Below are 22,600 nucleotides of genomic sequence, written 5' to 3'. Positions count from 1 at the left end.
CCCTAACTTTCAAGCTAACTGCAAAGCCATAAACCGCTAGTCTGATGCATTCCAGTATCCCGTGAGGGGTGAGTAAGTGAAGCCGTGTTTTCAAGGCTTCTTCATTTCGCAAAAATGTCCAAATTCGAGCAAAGCAGCAGTATGAAATTTTGCTTCAAATTAGGATTCTCGGTTCGGAAAACTTGCCAAAAACAACAAACGGTCTATGGCAGTCACGTCAACTGATGCCTATAGACGCAAGCGCGCGTTTTAGATCTCAGGAGAGCCTAAGCGCTTAACAGCGGAAAGAAAAGAGACAGACGAAAGAGGCAGTATACGCCACTTGGTCCAGCTATATACAGGAATGGCCAACACTGATTCAATGGATAAAATGAAGAGAACTTATTAAAACTGTATCCATGTTAATTTTTAGATTTGTCTGAGAAGTTTATTGCATTATAAGAATGTAAGTTTTAATTTTAATGTTCATTTTTCGCAAGTTTGCTTTTTTATTCAAAAGGAATATTTTCTCAACTCTTTTACAGAAAAACGAAACTACTATCAGATAAGTTTGTTTAGTTGCCTTACAGGTACTGAAACAATGTTTTCGTAAATCTAATATGTATGTATGTATGTATGTATGTATGTATGTATGTATGTATGTATGTATGTATGTATGTATGTATGTATGTATGTATGTATGTATGTATGTATGTATGTATGTATGTATGTATGTATGTATGTATGTATGTATGTATGTATGTATGTATGTATGTATGTATGTATGTATGTATGTATGTATGTATGTATGTATGTATGTATGTATATATGTATGTATGTATGTATGTATGTATGTATGTATGTATGTATGTATGTATGTATGTATGTATGTATGTATGTATGTATTTATTTACACTGCAAGTGGGCAAGCACCTGGTGGCAGTGGCATATACAATATTAACAATACACAGTTAAAATGATAAGCAATACACAATAAAATTTACAATACATAATACAATTTACAACACATATACAATTTTATATACAATACAATAAGAATACACAATACAATTTAACACAATAATAATAAAACATAAAATAAAACACCTAATATCGTAAATACGTATAACTGAAGATAGTGCATTACAAATTTTGAAAATATTCGCATGGAAAATGTTTGTAAGGAAATTAATTAAGAAAGCAACTACTGTTACAGCATAAACAAAAGATATATGTCCATGTGTTGTAGAGAAGTCAGCTCTATAGCTTCAGCAGATTTCGAGAAAATAATTTAATATTCTGATGATAGGAAGTTGCGCATCAATATCACCTTAAAAGCTTAATGCAATACGAGTTTTGTTATGTAATATTAATTACAGTTAAAACATATATTTAGGTAACTTACTTTGTACTGTAATAGGCTATTGTTTTGATTAGTTTGATTACTTTTATAAGGCTAAAGATACTATCAATATCAATTCCATCTTATCATGTCATACTCAATCTCTTTCCTTGTGATATCACTTTGTTTGTGAATTATGTGTTTCATTCACTTAGTACAGTATAGTTAAACTACTATGGAATTTATGTGAATATTCCTTCTTAACTCTTTGTTATGTTATTAAAGTTTAAAACACAACTGCAATATTAAGAAACTGGTGTAAATACTTTTGTTTTACAAACAATATAAATAATATCAAACAGAAAGAAGCCATATAAAATTAACGACATAAAATTTCACGTTCCGTTTGAAGTTTGTACACCACTGTTTTCTTAATCCAACAGGCTGCTTATTCATATACATACAGTAATCCTTCTTCTTTCCATACCTAGCGCTTGATGCCCGCGCACGACGTCAAGGTAAAAAAAAATAGCTTGCTTTGACATCACTGGTCTATGGTGATGTTGCCTTGACAGAAAGACAGTTTGTAAGTAGTTTCACCGACTTAAAACAGGCAAATTTTCGCTGGACGACGAGCATGGCCATAGAATCGCTTACAAATGAAAATGTATGAATTCGGGATTTGATTAGAGCCAACCGACGTCTGACAATTAAAAAAAACCTGAACAGAGACCTCTTTGTCTTAGGGATATGTTCAGGCCATTCTGACAGAGAATTTGGACATGAGACGTGGCAGAATCATGATATCTTATCTGTAAATGACGTTCACGGCGGACTATGTTAGAGTTTTCTTCATTAACAAATTGTACCAAAACTCTTAAATCATAAAAAGTGGCCTAAATCTGAATACAGATGGAAAAGCTCGCATTTACTTGAGTATTTCATGGTTATGTGTAGATCCAACTCTTGTAGTTTGGACATTGCGAGCGATTGAAGATGGGACGTGAGCGAAAAGTGTTGCATTTTGGTTATTGAATAAAATAGTATACATAGGTAGAAAGTTCTTTATTTACTCTTCAATTTACACATAGATTTGTGTTTATATTATGCAGGTACTAAGTTATAGGCATTTAACGATGTAATGCACCAGCGTGTCTTATTGGGAACATTTTGTGACTAACGCATGGTCGTAGAAAAATGTTATTCAAAGTTTAAAGAACACTGCTTCAATTATTTCAGCAAAAAATCGAAATGAAGGTTTCACATATCTCATTAAGCAACAGGAATTAAAATATAAATTGCTACTCGACATGAAGAATAGAGCAGTTCACGGCCTTTAGCTAGCATGGAAGTAGACCGAACACTGCGCGAGACTCAGTTTAGATGGACTTACACAATAAATATGTGGAGTCCGAGGATAAGGAAAAGAAGACATAGGATACATAGACTCGCTGATCAGACTTCTTTAATAGGACGGTATCAATACAGTGACTGTGGGTAGAACAGTAGAATGTGGAAGGAACTGAAAAAGCATCTCAATATTTTGTGAAACTCTCTTATTTTTATGGCAAATTATTGTAAGCATGCGCCGAATCTACATTTACAAAACACATCTTTACATTTCCGTCGTATAAATGTGCATTGTCTTGTACGAAATTCGAATCTCGACTTATACATACTGTACACAACATCGAAACTGCATCTTCTTCGTTGCAATGCATACACTTTGACTGACAAGTAAAGAATTCGTTCTTACAAGTAAAATTGGAGGTGAAAGAGGTAAATCTACAAGTGAATTGTCAGTTTCGACAGTGCATTGAGTTTTAATATCTGGGGCTTCTAGAAGAAAGCTGAGATCATTTTTTGACAAGAAGACGGTGTCGTCAATTCTTCATTTTCAGCGTCGTTTGTTGCTGGCGAATAGACGCTCAATTTCCTCGAGGGACTTGCCCTCCGTCTCGGGCAGTTGAAAGAATAGGTACACAAAGCAGAGGCAGTTGATGGCGCAGAAGAACCAGAAACATCCATAGAGGTGCATAGAGTGCTCGGTGGCAAGGTACGTCTTGGAGGCTATAAACCCCACCAGGTACATGGCCGATGCAGCCACACCGCCTGCTATACCCCGCGTTCTGCAAACAGTTTAAAAAATAGGTGCCTTAATTTTATTGTTGCGAACTGGCTTGTTAAAGTGAGGCCAGTCAGAGTTCATATTTGCCGTTTTCTAGACACGTCGTAAAATATATACAGGTCAGAAACAGCCAATCTTTGCTCTTATTTGTTTGTTTTTCCATAGAAATTCTATCCTACAAGATTTAATGACTTGATTTTACATTTTTTACATGCTTTTTTCCTGCTTCCCAGTGAGAAGTAGTTTCTGAAGAAGGCTCTCTCTCTTTGTCTTTGTTGTAATAAAAGTTATCGTTTACCATATTATACAGTGCTTTCATTTTACGAGGAAACTTCACTTCATTCCGCGCCGGCCGACTTTCTGCTCTCCCGACAGCAGCGTGGGGTTCCAGTTCTACAAAATATCCCAGCAGTTAGTTGCTTCTGAGAATTGTACCGCAATTGGAAAACGAAGTATATGGTTGAACAGCGAATGTATTTGGTGGAATGTTACGTGGAAAAAGATAACTATAGAAGTTGTGTTCCAAGATGTGCTCGTAAATATTCTGACCCTAGTATTCCTACAAAATCTTACGCTACGAAATTGATGATACCGATGATAAGGGAAAACACTCCCGCCGGAGCAAGCACGACACTCAGGAAAGCGTACGCCGGAGTTCCGCTGTAATCTAGTTTCCTCGTACCAGGAGTACTTTAAAAAGTAGATTCTGTTCGTGCATTGCACCAGGTATAGTTTCCCTGAAAAAGAATGAGACGATTGAATATTCCTGAGTCTCAGATGTAAGACACTGCGCATGATCGGAGACGAGAGCACTGATACACAAGATAACGAATATTGAGTTACTTAAATTCGGGCTATTTGGTTTGTTACGAACATCGTTCCGAAATTCACTTAAAAAACTGCAAAAAAATATGGTAATATGACGTAAATAATAGATAAACATATATACATATATCGTGTATTTAAATCGACATTGGACCTTCATGACTAGATCGACACTCCGCACAGAAAGGGAAGCTTTCGTGTCGTTTCAATAGCTCAGACGGTAAGACTTCTGTCTGTTGTGTAGAAGAGTGCGCGTTCGATTATTGGTCTACACCAGGCTCCGCCAAGTCGAGTCAAGATCGCGAGAGAGCGTACAGGCCTGCTTACGGCTTCCACTGCGGGCAGTACACTTGTACACTGCAGTCTATCAGTGGTGGAACCTATCGAGGTCGCTTGGGGGCACCGGTGCACTGCATTTTGCACCAGGAATATTTATGTGCTAAAACATGAACCTTAGCAATGTAATGGATGTTGTTATGCGAACAATTAATTTCATAAGGTCTAAAGGACTTAATCACAGGGACTTCAGGGCACTGCTTGATGGTATTAACAGTATGGGGATTTACTCTACCATACCGAGGTAAGGTGGTGAAGTCGAAAAATTCTGGAACGTTTTCTCGCACTTAGAAATGAAACTGCCTTATTTATGGATGTACATGGGAAACCCGTTAGAAGCCTTGGACATGAAAGAATATATAAGAATAATGCAACAATTGTGCGAAGTTTCCAACGTAGATTTGAGGATATTAGAGATCTTGAACAATAATTTAAGATATTTGCAATATCTTTTTCAGTGAGTGCCCTGGATATTCCTGCTGAACTACAATTAGAAATACTTGATTTACAAAGCGATATTGAGCTAAAGGATAAATATCAAAACAAAAAGTATTAACCATTTCTATACTTGTTTTCCACGAGAAAGGTTTCCTAAACAGTACAATCTTGCTGCAAGAACGTTGTAAATGTTCGGGACAACCTACGTATGCGAAACAGTGTTTTGTTTAATGAAGTTTACAAAGTCACGTCACAAAAACAACTAAGTGATGAACAATTGAAAGCATGTTTGCGATTGGCTGGTACTAAAACAATAGCTCCGAGAATTAAATAGCTGCTTACTAACAGAAAACTGCAAAAATCGCAGCGGATCTCTGATGTTTAAGAAAAAGTACTATCATTAGAGAATTCTATTTGAATGACAACGTTTGTACTGTTGTTTTATTTTGTTAATTGAATTGTATAGCAATGAGAAGAAGACAAACAGTATATTAATCTGTATAAAAGTGTATATTTTGTTTTGTTTCATTATTGTGCAAACATGCAAAAATTTGTTTCGTATATAGTTAACTGTACAAAATTGTATAGAGTACTGTTTTTCAGTATAGTGCAATTAACAGTGAAAGCGTGCTTCAATTAAAAGGTGTAATTAATTAATTTCTTATCACAAATTTGGTTCACATACAAGTTCTTAGCTCCGCCACTGTGGAAGCAGCTACCCTTGCCCGCAGCCGTACGTCAGGGCTTGAGGGTTTGTACGTACGCACGAGAGTATAGTCACTTGACGGTCCCTGGTCTACACAAAGATTTTTTTGTCTAAATAACGTTGAAATAGCTAAATAATGTTGAAATAGAGTTTTACAAAGTCCTGAGATTATATGTTAATGATCGCAAATAATACAAAATTACAAATTATAATATTAAAAACTTTAATCTAACGAATGCATTTACACAATTTTTGACACACACACACACACGCACGCACACACACACACGCACACACACGTGAGAAACTAACGATTGGAATGATATTAAAGAATATTCCTAAGCCTAATAGTCAAATTTTTCCAAAGGTTTAGAGTCCTTAGGCCTATGCCATTTGTTGAGTAATTATTACAATATTTTATTAGTAGCTTCCCCATATGCGTAAGAAATGCACTAGCACAAAACAATTTTTGTTAAAAGTGTGGCTTTGGACTATTTCATTCTTACCCCTTCAGTTGATTTTAACTATTTTATTTACGTGTTTGCAATAGTGTTTAATTTAATGTGCATTCAATTTTATTCATGGTATGATTGAACGAAAAAGCACTATTGCGTTTATTGACTAATTAGATATATTAGGCCTAATACTAATTATTAAATGCATCTGTTAAATAACGAATTACAGTATCTTTTGCAAAATCTTGAATATTTAAGTAGTCAATAATATTTATATATTATATACTATAAGGCGTTAAAATAGCTGGAGACGTTTCGGTTATACATTGGAACCGACACGCTACTGCACTCGTATGAGCTACCGAAACAAGACAGTGACATTAGCAGCAGTCCAGAATTTAGATCCCACAGCAGGCATTTGCTATTCGGTACAGAGAAGCAATGATATTTTGTGACCCGAGCTATGTTGTGAAATCGTGGTTTTTAAGTGGCTGTCTTCTTCGTGATCCTTCTTGTGATCCTTGTCCTTGTTGTGGTCCTTGTAACAATTCTTGCTGTATTTGTCATGGTACTTATCGTGGTTTTGGTCCTTATCGTGATTCTTTCGTATTCCTAGTCGTGAACCATATCGTATTCGTTATTGTCATGGGTGGGCAACTCGTGCTCTCAAATTGTCAACACAATCTCAGTGCAGGTAGAACGGATTCTGTACTAGCTGTATTGTCTGTGTGCTGTTCTTTCAAGACACAAGTTCGATCGCATCTCCAGTAAGTGGCGGCTCGTTTTAACCCTCAACTGGTATCTATGGGTCAATATAGACCCATATGGATAGATATCGTAATGTACATTTAAAAAGCAATACCAGTTGAGGGTTAAGTGAAAAACAATATAAGTCCAGATCATTTCCCTTTAGTTACGAGTAAAAAGATATTTTTTTATTAAGAAGAGAGGTAAAGCTTGTATTCTATTACACTTTCTTACGCATGACATTTTATGTTACAAATAAACAGTGAAGGTTTTAGTAAAGAAATAGTGTCTCCATCTGTTTTAGAACAGCTAAAGGTAAACATGAGATATCAACAAGGTGAGACTGATATCAAATATCATTAGCACGTTGTGCGTGCGAGTTACAGAATTGCACGACATATAATCGACATTTGTGGATAAATTTGAAATGTGGCAGTAACATGTAGAACATAGACAACTTCACTTTCTTTGACTATAAACTATCTTGAAGAGCGATAAGAAACTCTTCTTATCAAATAATATAAGACCCTACTTCAAGACCTACAGCAGAATTCACTGCTAAGTTTGGAAAAACACTGACAATTGACAAGGTATCGAAATTTTTCTGAAATCTTTTTGCTTACGCCGATAGAAAATCCTGAAAATTTATAGCTTGAATTAATAAATCTACAGAACAGCACGCCACTCAGACTCCAGCAAAATCAGGAATCGAAATGTTCGTAATGTTGCCTAAGTCAGAATTTCCAAATATACTCTTTGCTTCCATATATACTATATGTGCTTGAGGCAGAGTTTAATACAAGAAAGAAGTGTAAAAGCTCTCAGAGTAAAGAAAGAGCTCAGAAGTAAGCTTATTTCATCTGCCGTGACATGTAAAAAAATACTTCCCTGAATTTGTTATTGTTTGCGAATACAGACTATTACTTTCTGAGAACAGAGGGATGCTTTAATGTATAAAGACTTGCAAATTCTATCGTTCTACGTTTCAAATAAGACATATAATAAGAAATATTAACAAATGGTGTAATAATAATAAATAAATGTTGCAGCTATATTTGTTGTATCTTGAAAAGATTGTATTTAGTTTGTGTTTCCAGTACTAAACTAATTTACAAAGCTAGAATATAATATAATTTTGTTATGTGTTCAGCTATAGTCTGTCTAAATTACTATAATTATTGTACCATGCGTCATTCTGAAATTCAAATCATGGAATAGATATCACGATCACCTGCATGAGCCGCCAGAGCGCACCGTGGCTTTTGCAGCGAAACTACAAACAACTTGTAACTGCTGCGGCTGGCTCCGTTTGTCTTTATCTCTTTCAAGGTTTTTTAGCACTTTGGGAGCACGAGTTGCCCATCCATGGTTATTGTAATCCTTGTCGTGGTGTTTTACGTTGTCCATGTCGTCATCATTATCGTAGTCCTTATCGTTTTTCTCGTGATTCTTATCGTCATCTTGTTGCCTTTGTTGTATTCCTAATTACGGTCCTTGTCATGCGTCTAATCGTGGCCTTGGTGCTTGTCATGGTCCTTGTTGTGTCCATGTCGTAGTCCTGATTGTTAACCGTATCGCGATGCATGTCCTGATCCTTACTGCGGTCGTTGTTATTCTTCTCTTTGTGTTCGTCCCTTTCGTGGTCCTAAAATGGTCGTTGTTTCTTTGTCGTCGTATTATTGTTGTCCAAGCCATGGTGTCTTATTGCGATCATTGTCGGTGCATGTCATGATATTTATCGTGGACCTTGTCCTTATCGAGGTCCTTATAGTGGTCCTTGATGTCTTTGCCATGGTGTTTATCGTGGTCATTGTTGTCTCTGTTGTGGTTATTCTCTGCTTTGTTAGGGTCTTTATCACAGTGCTTGTTTCCATTGTAATGGCCTTTTTCGATCTTGTTTTTGTCATGGTCCCTATCGTGGCCTTGGTCCTTATCGTGGTTCATGTCGTGATTCTTATAGTTGTCTCCGTCTTTGTCCATTTCGCGTCCTTATATTGATCCTAGTTGTCTCTACCATGGTCCTTACCGTGACAATTATTGCATTTGTCATATTTATTTGTCGTGAACATTGTTGTCTTTGTCGTGTTCCTAGTTGTCATTATAATGGCCCTTATCGTTCTTTCTGTTTTTGTCATGGTTCTTATCGTGGTCCATGTCGCGATTTATTATCGTGTTCTCGTCTTCGTCCATGTGACTTTTCTTACATTGGTTCTTGTTGTTTCTGGCATAGTCCTTTTCGTGATCTCATTCTTTTTGTAATGTTTTTTTTATCGTGATCATTGTTGCCTTTGTCGTAATCTTTGTTGTTATTGTAATAGCTCTTTCTTACTCCTTGTCTTTTTCATAGTCTTGATCCTTATCGTAGTCCTTATCGTCATCCTTATCGTAGTCAGTGTCGCGGTCCTTAAAATTGTTCATGTTATGGTTCTTATCATCCTGAACCTTATGGTACGTGTCGTTAACTATGTCGTGAGCCTTATCGTAGTCTTCGCCCTTATCCTTATCGTGATTCGTGGTCCGTATCCGTCTTCGCATAGTCCAAATCGCTGTCTTGGTCTTTATGGACCTTATCATAGTGTGTATCATGGCCTTTATCGCGATACTTATCATAGTGTTTGTTGTGACCCATGTCGTTATTTTTATCGTGGTCCTTGTCTTTGTTTTATTGTTGTCATGGATCTTAACATCGTCCTTGTCTTTGACGAAGTCCTTGTGGTGATTATTCCGTGGTCCATGTCATGGTCCTTACCGTGATCGTTGCCGTAGATCTTGTAATGGTCCTTGTTGTCTTTGCCACGGTTCTCATCGTGGTCGCTGTTGTCTTTGTCATGTTTCTTATCGTAATCCTTGTCTTTGTTGCGGTCCTTATAATTTTCCTTATCTTGGTATTTGTTGTCTTTGTTATGATCCTTATCATAGTCTTGGCCCTCATCGTGGTTCATGTCGTGACTCTTATCATGACCTTGTCCTTATCGTGGTCTAATTCGTAATTATTGTCGTGGCCCTTGTCTTTAGCCATACAGTATCGCGTTTCTTATATTGGTTCTTGTTTTCCTTGTCATGGTCCTTATCGTGATCCTTATTATTTTTGTCTTGGTCCTTGTTGTCTTTGACATGTCCCTTATCGTGATCTATGTTGTCGTTATTGTGGTCATTGTTGGCATTGTAATAGTTATTATCGTTCTTCTTGCTGCTTTTGTCATGGTCCTTAATAAGTATTTGTTGTCTTTGTCATAGTCCTTATCTTGGTCAATTTCGAAGTCCTTATCGTGGTCCATGTCCTGGTAATTATCGGAATCCTTGTGTAGGTGTTTGTCGTGTTTCTTGTAGTATATTATCATGGTCCTGATTTTGGTCCTTATCACGGTCCTTGTTGTCTTTCTAATAGTCCTTTTCGTGGTCATGGCCCTTTTAATCTTTATGGTGGTCTATGTCGTGGCATAATCCTTGTCGTGTTGTTTGTCGTGGTTCTTGTATGTAACCATGGGCCTGATCTTTGTCCTTGCCGTGGTCTTTGTTGTCTTTGTCGTGTCCTTACAATGTTCCTTCCTGTCTGTGCCATATGTCTCATTTGTCATTTCAAAATTAATATTGTTTTTACACTTTGGCGTATGACTTTCATGTTACACGGTATATTTCAAGCTTTCATTAAAGGTAAATGATCAAGAACGTAAAAAGAGAACTACACCAGACATACACAGACAACTGATAACATTTTGCACTTGTGTGCACTTTGGAGTACGATGAAAATAGGTCTACGCATGCACGAACAGTTGTCATCCTGTCTACGTCGATATCGAGTGAACCGCGCTGTAGAACTTTTAACTTCCGACGAACAAGAGTCGTCTCATTCTTGTTAAGGGTAACTGTACATTTTTAACTTTGGAATTAAACCTCCAATTAAAAACGCCTCCAGAAAAAAAAAATATAATTTAAAGAGATATACATGTATGAAAATACTCTGGAAAAACTAAATTAATCCGAGGTATCATCATCATCATCATCATCATCATCATCATCATCATCATCGTCCTTCACGATTTTAGACCAGGTGTTTCGTTAAGGAACACAAAATGAAATCGTCAGTTACATGTTTTAAAGGTAGTACTAGTTTTCTTCTTCCTCCGGTTCGATAATTCAAAATTTGTATAGATGAGGAGGCTAGACCTGGCATGTGAGCTGTCCGAAAAGGGGGAAAAAAATGAGCTGTCACGAAGAGAGTTTGTTTTGTGATGGTTAATATTATACGAATCTACTGACAAGGAAGTTCATCTCAGACTATAACTCGTCACCTGAATGCAAGAACTAGGTAACTCGAAGTTTGCGTTTTTTAGTTATCTCTGTTATAGCGTAGCAAAAATCGAACAGAATGTAATGCAAGAACTAGGTAACTGATCCAGTGATACCAGCGATATCTATTTTCCAATGTAACATATAGATTAAAGAAAACGAGAAATATTTCTTAGTGCAATAACTAAGTAAATAGACAATATCTCAAAATATGAAAAATCAAGTTACCTAGTTCTTGCATTGAGGTGACGAACTTATCTTCCCCCTCCATACCCATTGGTGATATAGCCACGGTACATGATACGGTCACAGGGCAGGTCTTGACTCCTCTACTGTAGAAGGATTCTGCTGTCATCCCTTTTAAATATTATAGGCCTATGTTGTATCTAATTTTTGTTTTGTAATTTCTGATTCTTTCTAGAACAGACGGACTAAATTTTAATTATTACATAACTTCTTTATTTATTTTATGGTATAGCAAAGTATATTTATCTGTTTTCCTAAACAACTTCATTTGTAAGTATTTAACCTTCTTATTATTTTTATTTTAAAATATATGTTTTCCGATAAGTTGCTAGTTACACTTGTTAAATCTTCTTTCCATCAGATAGCGTAAGGAATGTTATACGTTCTTGCACAACCTTGAGCACTGAATAATTACATTATTGTCATTCCTCTGTCTTTAAAGAAAAAAATAAATAACGCGATACGTTTATGCGCTTAATACTCGAGAAATCTGGTCACACTTTCTGTTAATACGATGACGACATTAACTACAGTAAGTCTTGGATAATTGAAATTTTGATGTATTTAAAAGAAAGTATTTTCGAACGAGACAGTTGTTATAAAACGTAAAGGGGAAACGAATGTGACATCATTCATTCATAGTGTTCTACCCAATGGCAGGTCTTCCATTGCAAACCCAGCATTCTCCAATCTTTCCTTTTTTTTTTTGCCTTCCTCTTAGTCTCCACATATGATCCATATATCTTAATGTCATCTTTATCATCTGATATCTTCTTTTGCCCCGAACTGTTCTCCCGTTCACCATTCCTTCCAGTGCATCCTTCAGTAGGCAGTTTCTTCTCAGCCAGTGACCCATCCAATTCCTTTACCTATTCCTGATCAGTTTCAGCATCATTCTTTCTTTATCATTCTTTCCAACACAGCTCTGTTTCTTATTCTGTCTGTCCATTTCACATGCTCCATTCTTCTCCATATCCACATTTCAAGTGCTTCTAATTGCTTCTCTTCACTTCGTCGTAATGTCCATGTTTCTGCCCCATACACTGCTACACTCTACATGAAGCACTTCATTAACCTCTTCCTTAGTTCTTCTTCAGAAGAAGATGCTTCTTTTTCTATTAAAAGTTTCCTTTGCCATTGCTATTCTCCTTTTAACTTCCTGGCAGCAACTCACTTTACTGCTTATAGTATACCCCAAGTATTTGAAGCTGTCCACTTGCTCTGCTGCCTCATTTAGAATTCGCGAGTTTTCTTCCATGGTCTTCGTCTTGTTGGCATTTATACTCATCTCATACTGCTCATAACTGTTATTTAGCTTCAGTAGTATATTCCTTAGTATCAGCTCCTCTTCTAATAACAACGCCATATCATCAGCAAATCTTATGCACTTTATTCTTCTTCCTTCTACAATCACTTCTCCCATGTTCTGAAATGTGTGACGTCATAATGAATTCATTATTCCTATACAAATGGGTTGATTGATACATGCGGGGAGTATAAAGACAAATATTTAATTTAACAACATTTAGTCCGCCGCTGTAGGGTAACGGTTAGCATATTCGACCGTGAAACGAGTGGACCTGGGTTCATATCCTGGTAAGGACGAATTACATGGTTGAGGTTTATTCCGTTTTTTTTGCCCTTCAAACCATTAAAGAGCAAATGCTGGGTAGTCTTCGGCGCTGGACCCTTGGTATTATTATTATTATTATTATTATTATTATTATTAAATATCCACTCAAGAGAACCCTAATTTATCAAGCGGTATGCTAGGGTTTTAGTTTAGTTATACGGTATACTACATATATTATAGACTACTTATTTTATGTACACAATTAATGGTGTAAGATAGCTCTACAGTCTTTTAAAGATAACGTTTAACATATCTATAAATTCTCTGTAGCAACACGGTTTTTTAATCACTTCACATAATGGAGTGCTGTACTCGGTGTTACAGTCCAGGAGATGTGTCTTAGTTGAAATCTCTTTACTTCAATAATGGGGCAGTCAAGCAGAAGATGTTTCACACTGTGAAGGTCTTCGCGGCAGGAACAAATAGAGTCGATGTCTGCTGGTATGTTGAATCTGTCGAAGTAAGTTCCAAATTTCCCATGTCCAGAAAGAAATTGCGTTGATATGAAAATAGGTTTGAAGTGATGGCTTTTGAGTCGGTCGTGGATTGTTGGGAAGTAGGTGTCTCTTGTTAGTGATCCAGTTGTGCTTGTCGTCCATCTAGTACTCCAGTTTTGATGAGTCTGTTGTCCTATTTGTTTCTTGATATATGATAAATGTTGTAGAGTGTAGGTCGGAGTTTCTCTGTTGGAGGCTTCTGCTTTCGCCAACTCATCAGCTTTTTCGTTTCCTCTTACACCATTGTGTCCACGGACCCAAGTGAGGCATATGTGGTGCGAATACTATTGAAGTACTGGGTATTATTTCACTGGCATTATCACCTTTATTTCACTCAGACGCTAGATAACCATCGCAGTTGATAAAGCGTCGTAAAATAAGCCAATTAAAGAAAACATAGTTTAATCCTAAGGTACTTAACTGTAGTATTTATTTTCATGAATTCAGTTCTCTCTAATTACATATTTATTTCAGTTTCAAACAACTCATTCGCGTCATATTGAAATGTGAATGGTTTCGACTATCAACTGTAGTGTTGTCCGAGATTAGGCCTTTTGGAATGAGGAAGCAATTATGAGATCTTCTTCTTCTTCGTCTTCTTCTTCTTCTTCTTCTTCTTCTTCTTCCTCTTCCTCATGGAATTAGGCCTTTGACCTGTTTCCACATCAAGAGATTGTATCTTTACATCTTGTAATTAGACGTCCTGCTTTCCTTTTGCCTTTAGGTTGATATTGAAGTGACAGCTGTGGAAATCTATTATGTGGCATCCTTTCAATATGTTCTAACCAGTTAGTTCTTATTTGGTTTATTCTGTCACTTACGTTGTATATATTTAATTGTGTTCTTATGTCTTCATTATGTTTTTTGTCTAAAAGTGTATAACCCGCTACGGAACGCAAGAACTTCATTTCAGCTGTCTCTATTTTTCTTCTGTGTGATATATTAAGTGTCCAGTTCTCATAGGCGTACGTTAATAAAGGTACTGTCATTGTTTAGTAAAATTTTAGTTGAGTGGTTCTTAATGTTTTATTTTTTAATGCTCTTCTTATTGTTCCACACATATTACAGAATCGATTTATTTTTATATTGATACAATTTTTTTAGCAGTAGGATACATTGCATCCCAAATAGTTAAAGTTATTTACTTGTTCTATTATTTTTCCGTTAATCATTATGAAGTAATTAGGCTAATGAGGAGGCTCCGGTTTGTTAAATTTAAATGCGAGGATTATAAAGACAGAAATACAAAACTATGAAAATTGTTATTTTAAATCTCAACCTACCTTACAATCATAGATATGTTCACAACAAGAATCACGAACAGCATAAATGATTCATTTAATTATACAGTAGGGATACTGTAAATACCTTATCACTAGTTTTAAATTTCGGTTTTTAGTCACACTTGCCGAAACTCACGATACTGATAAATTAAACAATAGTCTCATAACTTCTAAATGAAATTTGAAATTATCTTAGGCCTACAAACAATTTGGATACTCAAAATTCTTACCGGAAAGGGAAAGACTCTGCGACCAGGAGCCAGGGCAACTGCGCCTGTATGGTGGTAAAGAAGCTGAAGACCACGAAGAGCGTGACGGGCACCCACGTGACGACAGGCTCCACAGCCAGGAGCGCATAAAGACCGAGGAAGAAGCAGCACAAGGCACAGACGGCTGTGCTGGAGAGCCCCAACTTCCTCTTGCCTAGGGTACTCACGACACCGATCAGAAACACACTGCCCAGGAATCCCGCTGCAGCCACGATCACCTGAAAGTTCAATCCCAGACATCGTACAACGCTTCTTTTTATAACTGGGAAGAATAAATATGAACCAAGCACATGTTGAGGAGAAAGCATACACTCCCTTCCGCCGGCCGCTACAGAGAAGATGTCATCTTGGTTCTATTGCACATATCAAAGTTTGGCTCAGGTCTTGCGTTCCGAGCTGTACTTACGCCTAGTCTAGATAGATCTAGATAAAATCTAAACCTGTTGAAAACTTGTCTCATTTCGAAGCATATCGTTCAACTGAAGTAATATAATAAGAGTAAGTTCTCAAGAAATACAAGCCAAAACGATTAACTAATATCCTGAAAACAGAGGGAGAGAGTCACTGCATCATTGAGCATACAGTGAGTAGTTTACCATAGCTGTGAGCAAAGAAATCGCTAGATGTGGAATGAATTGATACTATTATGGAAAGTTCAGATAGTTGAGATAAAAAGTGTGTGTTCTCCAAACTCTGTGACGTATTTTAACCAAAATCTGTGACTAGGCACTTCGACAAGGATAGCTTCCTGAACTGCAGATCGAAAAGCTCTTCTCGAGCTGAAAAATGTTGTAATAACCAACAAACATGAAGCTACTAATACAGTTTTTGAAACACGAAAGCAGGCCTAAACGTTTTGATATACTAGTACTTCATATTCTACGTGTTACTGAAGGAAAGTCAGATACATCTTACCTAACAGTGTACTGGATGAGTGATTCTCAACCTTACAGAGACCGCGGCCCGGTAATTTCTTTTTTGCTGTAAGACGAGGGCTCGGTCCCAAAAAATTTACTCGTAAATACCTTACCAATGTTTTAAAAGTTCCTACAGTTAACGAACATGAGTATTAATAATTTAGGCCCTGAGTACGGCGTACGTAATCTTAACATTTAAGAGTAATTACTTACCAGTGGTTGAAATTTGGGAAATAATTTTCTTTTCTCTTTTAAGTGCATCTCTTTTACGCATGAAGAATTCAATGGGTTTGTTGATTAAATCTGAATGTTTTATGTTCGAGATCTCGAAAAATCGCGATAGCTTCATAGCTTAATTTCCCAGAACAGTAACATAAATGACATACTGAGGTCATGCCAATTGGTCAGTGCCAGAGTATTGGATGAAACCAAATTTGAAGTAGTTATCAATGTACTCACGAGTGAACACAGACTTTTCTTGTGTGTGCTCGTGTGCTCCTTTTGCTTACCCTGGAGATCGCTCTGCGGACTTGAGATGAATACACTACTGGTTATTGCGTCACAAACATCATCAGTACGAAATTTCTTAATACCAACATTAAGCTACAAACAAACATTCTGGTGGAGGCAGATAAAGGAAGTTAAATTTTTTCTTTCACCACGTTAATAATTTCAAAATAAATGCTTATACAAATTTTGGCCACTCGACCGCAATTATGAGAGCCGCAAAATAATAAGTTCGCCAGGGGACTTTAACAGAAAGAAAACACAATTTCATTGGAAAAGTTAATTGGAACAGACAAATCATTGTTGAGCGATTTTTAAACATATTCCCCACCGGAATTGAGGCATTTGTCATATCAGTGGATCGACAGAGAGGTGCAGACGGCTGTCAAACGCTTGTTCTGATCCCAGGTGGCTGACTTCTACGACACAAGGATATAAAAATTGATCCTATGATATGACAAATGCCTCAGTTCCAGTGGGGGATATGTTGACAAATACCGAAACAATTGCTGTATCTGTTTCAATAAATCTTTCCATGCAATTGTCCTTTTTTCTGTAAACAGCCCCAGGGAAAACCACTTTCTGGACGGCCTCGTAAATGCGGTCGAGTGACCAAAATTTGTGTAAGCATTTCTTTTGACATTATTAACATGGTGGAAGAAAAAAAACTTTTTTATCTGCACCGTCAGAATGTTTATTGGTAAGTCCCTTGTATTTTATTCATATTAATATTCAAGTCTGTATGCCTACTACTTAAAAAAATCACGACACTTGGGTTTTGAAACAAGCATTTACACACTGCAACGCGAACTTGCAAAAAGGCAGTATTCACTATGACTTTCAGTATCGAGAAGTGGATAAAGACTGCCCTAAACTTCAGTTTAATTGAAAAAAGAAATTGCTTATATTTCCCAGCTAATTGGTCACTGACATCTGCAACACGGATATTCTTTCGTTCAGTTTTGTGAACAAAGGATTTACCGCCCATTGTTGTAATCGGCTTGCGGGAAATTTTTATGACTAGTCTTAAACAGCAGTATTTCCTTTCCCGAATGTTGAAAATTTCCCGATCATTAAAAAACAAGTGGCTTGGTCACTGATATTTGCTACACAGATATTATTTAGTTAGATTTTATAATTTAGAATGTAGAAACGATCTGAATCTGTTCTTTTCGGCACAATCACTAGCATTACGAGTCTTATGCTAAGAATATTTTCGCCATAAAATATTTATTCGTGAAAAATGCTTAGAAGAGTACTGACAAATTCAGGAGAATATCTCGCGGCCGGGTATAATTGATGCAAGGGCCCGGCACCAAGCCGCTGTTGGATGATTGAGAAATACTGCAGTAGATGGACAATTCTGTGACTTAAAAGTCACAAAAGCACTGTCACTGTGAACTATATGTTATGCTATATTCGAATATCGTGAGAATCTCCCCACCTCTTTGCCAAAATGAATTTAATATGGAAAAGAATATCGAAGAAAGTAATGTCCATAATTGTATAGTTTATGGGTCTTGATGATAGGTAAAAGATTATAGATAGTCACATCAGGCATGTGTGCTTCAACAGCCTGATGCAAGGCTAGTCAAATGCAGACAGCTGTTTTAGTGCTGGAGCCTTACTTCCAATAGACGGTAGTATAGACTTGAGGCTCTTATAAATATCTTATATAATTTAATTTGAAAATTAATAATAACTATTGATTTTGCACTAATTAGGTGTACTTTTCTTTTTTAGAATTACTGTATTGTTTATATTTAACGGTATATTTTCTTTAGGAAAAACTTTGACGCATATTTCAGTAACGCTAACAATTTAAGAGTTACTATCTGAAGTATCCCTAGAGTTAGAGATCCCTGTTTGTGATGGTATATCTTACCGAACTCCACTTGGGGTCCATCGGAGAATGGAACCGATGGAGAACCTCCACCAAGAAGGGCTTGACGGACATCAACCCTCCCATGCTGGAGAAAGTGAAGAAGAGCAGTGTCAGCACCAACGGACGGATCGTTTCTGGCTCCAGAAGAAGTCGTATCATGGCCATTGATCGCGACCACTTGCTTCTTCGCCTGTGATGTGGAATGACATCCAGAACCTCTGGGCTGCCAAGTGTCTGCAGCTGCGTGGATTTGGATGCATATGCCGCAGACTTGAGCGTCACGTTCTCGTGGTAACACAGCAGTTCCTCCAGCTCCTTACGCACGGCACTTGGCTCGACCCATCCCCGCAGCCAGCACAAAGCGGCTTCTGCGTCGTTTTTCCTGTCTTGCGCAATCAGCCATATTGGAGATTCAGGAATCTATTGGATTATACATAAAACCTACATCCTATAATACACAGTAGGTGCTACATCTTATTCTCAAAATTTTCTTCTGTTTTCTTATTTACTATGTAAACACGAGCTCAATTAATTTTCTTCCTTCAATCAAAGAAATAAAAAAAAAGGAGACAAGACTAGAAAAGGAGAAGAAAGACAAGGAGTACGATGGAAAGAAGATGGACTGAAAAGAAGGGAAAGATGAACAAAGGAGCAGCAAGAGAAAAAACAGAAGGTGAAAGACGTCAGGGAAGAGAAGAGGAAAGGGAGAAAAAAGAGAGCTGAATATGAAAAATAAAAGGAGAAGAAGAATGGAAAAGAGAAGAAGCAAGAAAAAGAAAACTAGCAAATGAAAAACTGAAAGCGAGAAGAAAGGAAAGTGAAAGACTAGGAGAAAGAAGAGAATGATGGAGATGAGAGAGAAGAAGGAAGAGTAGAAAAGAGGAGGAAAAAGGGAGAGGTGAGAAGAAATAAGGAAAAGAGGAGGAGAATGAGAAAGAGCAGGAAAAAAAGAAGCAGAGAGTCAGAGAAAGAAGGGAGGATAGTTGAGAGGAAGAAAAGGAAGTGGAATAGGGAAAGAAAGAGCAGGTCGAAAAGGAAGATTTGGAAGACTGGGTATAAGATGAAGAGAAACAACACGAGGGAAGAAAAAAGAAGAAAGAGGAAGAAGACTGGGATGGATAGGAAGTGAAAAAATGGAAGAGGACAGAAGGTAAGAGAATGTAAATGATCAGAAATTAAACAAGAAAAAGGGAGAAGAAAAAAAGAGAAGACAAAAAGATTGCGAGACAGAGGAGGAAGGATAAAGATTGGATGGCAAAGAGAAGCAAGAAAGAAAAGAAGGTGGAAGAAAAGGTGGAACGAGAGGACGAAGAAGAAATTACTTTGTACTGGAATGTTAAAATATGTTCAGTATTTTTGGAAATGTATTGATTTTAAACTATCATCTGAGAAGTATTTCGTGCATTTGAGATTTCTACGACTCAGTCTCACCTGGCTGATGAGGATGATGGTGATAATAGGCGCAGCCACGCAGACAGCGGCAGTAGTCCTCCAGTGCATGATGCTGCCGAGCATGAGCACCAGGAACATGCCGAACTGGTAGAACAGGGCTGCAACCAAGCCAGCACAACTGCAGAACTCTGTTGGTCCCTACATCACTTGTGTCTTTGCAATTTCAATAAGTTGAACGACTTTTCACCCTGACACAAATTAGCAAATTATCTAAGAACGCACAAGATGCCTCCGGGTCTGAACACTCGAACACAGATAAAACCGGGCTCATCTTACTAATTTGAGGGCGCTAAGTCTCGTGGTAATAATTTTTTCCGAGTCACGTCAACTGTTTAGCCTGCAGAGCCATCTAAATTTGAAAAAATCAGTGTCACTTTTCGTTAGTTTTGAATGAATTTAGAGTACGCATCAAAGTGGCTTTATTTATAAAATCTCGTCCCGGGGTACTCTTTCTTAGAAGTACAAATGACAACTATATCTACTTTCCAATTACTAAATAAGGTGACCTACAGGTATACAATTGATGTTGCTATGTTTGTGTGTGGGAAACTAGTGACAAAATTATATATGTTCCAAGAGCTTGGAGGGAAATTTGGTCCAAGGTTACAAAAAGATGTTGATGAGGTATGTCAATCTATTGGAAACCTAGTTGTCGGTGTAATAAAATATGGCAAATGCATATTTCGTCAGGTTTCTTTCACAAGTTTTGGCTGTTATTGAACACAACTCGCTTTTGCTATTAGACACATGGGGTTGTCACAAAGATGAAAATGTTTTGCACGATGCACTTCCTGCTAAAACATCACTCTAAGGATTATACCACCAAAGCAACCTGCTGTGGTCAGCCTTTGGTTGTGTGCATTTTCGGTCAGTATAAAGTTTATTTTAGAAGACTAGTAAATTTTTCAAGATTTCGACTAGATCAGAACCAGTAAAAGCTTTATGACGAACACACCAACATTAATCTGCATTCCGTCATTTATAATCAAATTAATTATGTGCACTAGTAAAGTATCCTGTGATTCTATAAGCTATGAAACTGGAGAGAAGGTGTAATTCAGAATTATAATAGTCGTTACGTTTCAATTTGGAATGCTCGAATGCCAATTGAAAGACGCTGATGATAGCGACTTTGCAATTGTGACTTGTTCCCATTGCTCACGTTGTTGCTGTTTTGTTTAGGAATATATGACGTGTACTTTTCTCAGTATTCATGGCCATTACCAGCATTTTCGCAATTGCGTTTCTCTTCAAAAGAAATGGAAAGTGTGATTGAATTGTTTAACTTTAGATGACGCTGCAGGCTAAACGGTTGACTTGACACATGAAAGACCATCACCACGAGACTCAGAGCTTTCAAATTAGTAAGGTGAGCTAGATTTCATCTGTATTCCAATGTTCAGACCCAGAGCATCCGTTGTCAATAGGAAACATTTTCATAAAAAAGTACGGGTTACATTATGTAAAATGTATGCTGAAATTTGTTTATCTGATCCCATTGTTGTATTGTTGATACATAATAATATAGTAAAGATTTGCTGAAGTGGTTCTTACAACAGAGGGGAAGATGTTTATTGTCGAGCATTATTTCCAGTCATACGGAGTGGGGAGTCAGAATGGGCCGAGCTTGCGCCACTTTAAAGAGCAGTTCCAGGATCGATTTAACAATGCGGCATCAAATAATACAACGGGGTCAGTTTTATGTCGCCTTGCATGTTATAATGACTTATCTTGATTTTCAGAGTAAGTTTGTAATTTCAGTACTCTCTAATACCGGAAATAATGGTCGAAAATAAACACCTTCTCCACTGTTGTGAGAACTATAATTGCAGAAATCAACACAACACTGAATTCACAATTGATAAATAAATACTTCGTTGCTGGAGAAACGTGGACAGCAGATGAGCGATAATTTCATTAGTTTGTTTGGCGCATAATTACTAGTATGCAGTTATACTACATCACGTTCTGAAGTTTGCAGTAAATTTTAAAGAAGTTTGGAAGTGCTGTTTCTACTGGAGGTGATGATGTATTATTTTGAATGACGCGTAAAGCGGATGTCTCAACAATGTAAAAATGTTCATAACAATAGAGCATAATGTGAGTTCAGTCATTCTCTTATGCAGGTATTCTCATCCACCAGCGTTTTGTTTTGGTAAGGCCTCCGTTTCATAAACTCTAAGTAAACTAATTCGTTAAAACGTGTTGGTGAAAGGAGAATAAGTTTGCTTCAATTTCCATTGAAGTTCGAGAAACTTTTACTTTAGCAAAACAACAATTCCCTCCAGATACTGTGATTAGAATTATTCTTCGTCATTCAGGTTCTATCGTCGTCATATAGACTGCTGCGAATAACTTTTTCTATAAATTTAATATGTGAATTATTTCCCTCAATTGTTACGTTAATTTACAGTGTACTTACGCAATTTAGACATTTAGTTCATTTAGACAATTATTTAGTGTCTGTCGATGTTTTCATTTTTTGTAGATGGCGATATTCTTGTATTTAACATTTCAGCAGTGAGCTTTTAAGCCGAGGGACTGGGTTCATATCTCTGTCGATCCGTTTGAATTTTTAATTACGTTGGGAAAAGCTGTGAGCTAGTCCACTGTGACATCACAGCAATTCTACATCATCATTCATTAAGAGTGTAATATTGATTCA

The 22,600-nt window shown here is 37.0% G+C and overlaps 1 protein-coding gene across 2 annotated transcripts in view; it reads right to left on the bottom strand.

The window, feature by feature from the left end:
- Nucleotides 1-2,365: 2,365 nt before the first annotated feature.
- LOC138705948 (facilitated trehalose transporter Tret1-2 homolog) overlaps nt 2,366-22,600 on the bottom strand; it is a 37,926-nt gene continuing 17,691 nt past the window's right edge. For both annotated transcript variants that reach the window (XM_069834757.1, XM_069834758.1), the window contains 4 exons: nt 19,915-20,033; nt 18,484-18,903; nt 15,136-15,392; nt 2,366-3,450 (listed from right to left, as the gene is read on the bottom strand). In XM_069834757.1, coding sequence (XP_069690858.1) covers nt 3,219-3,450; nt 15,136-15,392; nt 18,484-18,903; nt 19,915-20,033 — 1,028 coding nt within the window. In that variant the 3' untranslated portion in view covers nt 2,366-3,218. The remainder of the gene's footprint in view (nt 3,451-15,135; nt 15,393-18,483; nt 18,904-19,914; nt 20,034-22,600) is intronic.

Source organism: Periplaneta americana, chromosome 9 (genome assembly GCF_040183065.1).
Source record: "Periplaneta americana isolate PAMFEO1 chromosome 9, P.americana_PAMFEO1_priV1, whole genome shotgun sequence".
NCBI lineage: Eukaryota > Metazoa > Arthropoda > Insecta > Blattodea > Blattidae > Periplaneta > Periplaneta americana.
Note: the sequence above shows the minus strand (reverse complement) of the source record. Positions and strands in the feature narration are given on the sequence as shown.